At 64.6% G+C, this 4,962-nt stretch overlaps 1 protein-coding gene across 1 annotated transcript; it reads right to left on the minus strand.

Annotated features, from left to right (window-relative positions):
* Positions 1-1,730: 1,730 nt before the first annotated feature.
* MEN1 (menin 1) lies at positions 1,731-3,948 on the minus strand (the record flags this gene model as incomplete). Its single annotated transcript, XM_057415275.1, has 4 exons — positions 3,856-3,948; positions 3,692-3,779; positions 3,478-3,614; positions 1,731-1,854 (listed from the first exon to the last, which is right to left on the minus strand). Coding segments are annotated over exons 1-4 (366 nt in total), but the record flags the coding sequence as incomplete, so codon positions are not given.
* Between the last annotated feature and the right edge of the window lie 1,014 nt (positions 3,949-4,962).

A 4,962-nucleotide genomic window follows, 5' to 3' on the forward strand; every position in this document is an offset into this window, starting at 1 on the left:
TACATGGGGGTGCATTGGGGTACATGGGGCTACATTGGGGTACATGGGGGTGCATTGGGGTGCATGGGGGCACACTGGGGTACATGGGGGTGCATTGGGGTACATGGGTCTGCATTGGGGTACATGGGGCTGCATTGGGGTACATGGGGGTGCATTGGGGTACATGGGGGTGCACAGGGGTACATGGGGGTGCATTGGGGTACATGGGGGTGCATTGGGGTACATGGGGCTGCATTGGGGTACATGGGGGTGCATTGGGGTACATGGGGGTGCACTGGGGTACATGGGGCTACATTGGGGTACATGGGGGCACACTGGGGTACATGGGGCTACATTGGTGTATATGGGGCTACATTGGGGTAAATGGGGGTGCATTGGGGTACATGGGGCTGCATTGGGGTACATGGGGGCACACTGGGGTACATGGGGGTGCATTGGGGTACATGGGGGGGGGTGCATTGGGGTACATGGGGCTACATTGGGGTGTGCATTGGGGTACATGGGGCTGCTACATGGGGGGTACATGGGGGTGCATTGGGGTACATGGGGTGCATTGGGGTACATGGGTGTGCATTGGGGTACATGGGGCTGCATTGGGGTACATGGGGGTGCATTGGGGTACATGGGGGTGCACTGGGGTACATGGGGGTGCATTGGGGTACATGGGGGTGCATTGGGGTACATGGGGGTGCATTGGGGTACATGGGGCTGCATTGGGGTACATGGGGGTGCATTGGGGTACATGGGGGTGCACATTGGGGTACATGGGGGTGCATTGGGGTACATGGGGGTGCATTGGGGTACATGGGGGTTCATTGGGGTACATGGGGGTGCACATGGGGGTACATGGGGGTGCATTGGGGTACATGGGGTACATTGGGGTACATGGGGTGTGGGGTACATGGGGGTGCATTGGGGTACATGGGGCTGCATTGGGGTACATGGGGCATTGGGGTACATGCATTGGGGTACATGCATTGGGGTGCATTGGGGTACATGGGGGTGCATTGGGGTACATGGGGGTACATTGGGGTACATGGGGGTGCATTGGGGTACATGGGGGTGCATTGGGGTACATGGGGGTGCATTGGGGTACATGGGGCTGCATTGGGGTACATGGGGGTGCATTGGGGTACATGGGGCTGCATTGGGGTACATGGGGGTTCATTGGGGTACATGGGGCTGCATTGGGGTACATGGGGGTTCATTGGGGTACATGGGGGTGCACAGGGGTACATGGGGCTGCATTGGGGTACATGGGGGCACAATGGGGTACATGGGGGTGCATTGGGGTGCATTGGGGTACATGGGGGTGCATTGGGGTACATGGGGGTGCATTGGGGTACATGGGGCTGCATTGGGGTACATGGGGGTGCATTGGGGTACATGGGGGTGCATTGGGGTACATGGGGCTACATGGGGGTACATGGGGGTGCATTGGGGTACATGGGGCTACATGGGGGTACATGGGGGTGCATTGGGGTACATGGGGGTGCATTGGGGTACATGGGGCTGCATTGGGGTACATGGGGGTGCATTGGGGTACATGGGGGTGCACTGGGGTACATGGGGCTGCATTGGGGTACATGGGGGTGCATTGGGGTACATGGGGGTGCATTGGGGTACATGGGGCTACATGGGGGTACATGGGTGTGCATTGGGGTACATGGGGCTGCATCCATCGGGCACCACCGCCAATGGGCAACCCCAAATGTGCCCCCCCCCCTCACCTCGGGGTCCCCCTCGCCGGGGGGCTCGGCGTTGGCCGCCTCCTTGAGCAGGTTGGGGATGACGTCGTTGGCCACGTCAAAGAACTCCTTGTAGATCTCCTCGTCCTCCCGGCAGTAGTTGTAGCTGTGGGGCAGGGAGCGGGATGTGGGGCACGGGGGCAGTTAGGGGGCAGGACCGGGTCATGGGGCAGGGCCAGGTTATGGGGCACGGATGTGGCTATGGGGCAGGACCGGGTCATGGGGCAGGGCCAGGTTATGGGGCACGGATGCGGTTATGGGGCAGGACCGGGTCATGGGGCAGGGCCAGCTTATGGGGCACGGATGCGGTTATGGGGCAGGACCGGGTCATGGGGCAGGGAGCAGGATGTGGGGCAGGGAGCGCGATGTGGGGCACGGGGGGAGTTAGGGGGCAGGACCGGGTCATGGGGCAGGGAGCAGGATGTGGGGCACGGGGGGAGTTATGGGGCAGGACCGGGTCATGGGGCAGGGAGCAGGATGTGGGGCAGGACCAGGTTATGGGGGCAGGACCGGGTCATGGGACAGGACCAAGTTATGGGGCACAGATGCGCTTAAGGGGCAGGACCGGGTCATGGGGCAGGGCCAGGTTATGGGGCACGGATGCAGTTAGGGGGCAGGGCCAGGTTGTGGGGCATGGATGTGGTTATGGGGCAGGACTGGGTCATGGGGCAGGGCCAGCTTATGGGGCACGGATGCGGTTATGGGGCAGGACCGGGTCATGGGGCAGGGACCAGGTTGTGGGGCAGGGAGGGAGTTAGGGGGCAGGACCGGGTCATGGGGTAGGGCCAGGTTATGGGGCACGGATGAGGTTATGGGGCAGGACCGGGTCATGGGGCAGGGCCAGGTTATGGGGCAGGGAGGGAGTTAGGGGGCAGGACCGGGTCATGGGGCAGGGAGCAGGATGTGGGGCAGGGAGGGAGTTAGGGGGCAGGACCAGGTCATGGGGCAGGGCCAGGTTATGGGGCACGGATGCGGTTAGGGGACAGGACCAAGTTATGGGGCACAGATGCGCTTAAGGGGCAGGACCGGGTCGTGGGGCAGAGCCAGGTTATGGGATGCGGTTATGGGGCAGGACTGGGTCATGGGGCAGGGAGCAGGTTTTGGGGCATGGATGCAGTTATGGGGCAGGATTGGGTCATGGGGCAGGGCCAGGTTGTGGGTCATGGATGTGGTTATGGGGCAGGACCGGGTCATGGGGCAGAGCCAGGTTATGGGGTAGGGATGCAGTTATGGGGCAGGACTGGGTCATGGGGCAGGGCCAGGCTGTGGGGCAGGGAGGGAGGTAGGGGGCAGGACCGGGTCATGGGGTAGGGCCAGGTTATGGGGCACGGATGTGGTTATGGGGCAGGACCGGGTCATGGGGCAGGGGCAGGTTATTGGCCATGGATGTGGTTATGGGGCAGGACCAGGTTATGGGACACTGATGCAGTTATGGGGCAGGAATGCAGTCATAGGGCAGAACGAGATGATGGGACAGGGATGCCCTTATGGGGCAGGAATGCAATCACAGGACATGGATGCAGTTATGGGGCAAGGGCCCAGGTTATGGGGCAAGGATGCTGTCACAGGGCTGCCCCATAGCGCTAGCACTGGAGCTATCCCAATGCCTTGGAGAGGGGTTGAAGACCCAAAAGGGGGACACGGAGCCCCCCAGCCCCACAGCTGCCCCAGAGCCCCGATGGGGGGGTGAGCCCCATAGCGCCCCATAGCGCCCCATAGCCCCGCTCACTCCTGGATGACGGTGGCGGTGTCGGCCCAGGCCTCCAGCGCCTCCTTGACGTTCTTGTTGCGGCAGTGGTACCCGGCCAGGTACATGTAGGGGTAGATGTGCTCGTTGTTGTAGTAGGTCCGCGCCGAGGAGATGCCCTATGGGGCAGGGGTGGAGGTCAGCCCCACAGCACCCCATAGCGCCCAGCCCCATAGCGCCCAGCCCCACACCTCACCTTGTGGTAGATGGTGAGGGGGTCAGGCCTGCCCGGGGTGGGTTCCAGCTCCTCCAGGTCAGCCAGGTTGCCCAGAGCCATGGGGTACCTGTGGGGGAGGTTGGGGGGCAGCCCCATGGCGGGTGGGGGGAGGCAGCCCCATAGGAGGTCGGGGCCCTGCTCACCTCTCCAGGTGGCCCATGTCATAGAGCAGCCAGAGCAGGCGCTGCAAGGGGAGAGGGCGGTGATGCTGGGCTGCCCTATGGCTGCCCCACACCCGCCCCACACATACCCCACAGCTGGCTCACACCCGCCACATACCCACCCCACTGCTGCCCCATGGCTGCCCCACACCTACCCCACTGCTGCCCCACACCCGCCCCACAGCTGCCTCACACCTGCCCCATACCCACCCCACTGCTGCCCCACGCTTGCCCCACACCTGCCCCACACCCACCCCACTGCTGCCTCATGGCCGCCTCACATCTGCCCCACGGCTGTCCCACATCCGCCTCACACCCTGCCCCATACCCACCCCACACCCCCCCCACACCCACGCCATGGCTGCCCCACACCCGCCCCACTGCTGGCCCACACCCACCCCACTGCTGCCCCATGGGTGCCTCACACCCGCCCCATGGCTTCCCCACACCCGCCCCACTGCTGCCCCATGGGTGCCCCACACCTGCCCCACTGCTGCCCCACACCTGCCCCACTGCTGCCCCACACCCACCCCATCGCTGCCCCACACCCGCCCCACTGCTGTCCCACACCTGCCCCACAGCTGCCCCACACCCACCCCACTGCTGCCCCATGGGTGCCACACACCCGCCCCATGGCTACCCCACACCTACCCCACAGCTGCCCCACGGCTGCCCCACACCCACCTCACACCCACCCCATGGCTGCCCCATACCCACCCCACTGCTGCCCCACGGGTGCCACACACCTGCCACATGGCTGCCCGACACCCACCCCACAGCTGCCCCATGGCTGCCCCACACACACCTCACACCCACCCCACTATTGCCCTACACCCGCCCCATGGCTGCCCCACACCCGCCCCACTGCTGCGTCATGGGTGCCCCACACCCACCCCACTGCTGGCCCACACCCACCCCACTGCTGCCCCATGGCTGCTCCATGGCTGCCCCACACCCACCTCACACCCACCCCACTGCTGCCCCATGGGTGCCACACACCTGCCCCATGGCTACCCCACACCCACCTCACACCCACCCCACGGCTGCCCCACACCCACCTCACACCCACCCCATGGCTGCCCCACACCT

The sequence above is a fragment of the Pezoporus wallicus genome, unplaced genomic scaffold, assembly GCF_028554395.1.
Source record: "Pezoporus wallicus isolate ANWC-B61680 ecotype Strahan unplaced genomic scaffold, APGP_CSIRO_Pwel_v1 contig_14146, whole genome shotgun sequence".
Taxonomy (NCBI): Eukaryota; Metazoa; Chordata; class Aves; order Psittaciformes; family Psittacidae; genus Pezoporus; species Pezoporus wallicus.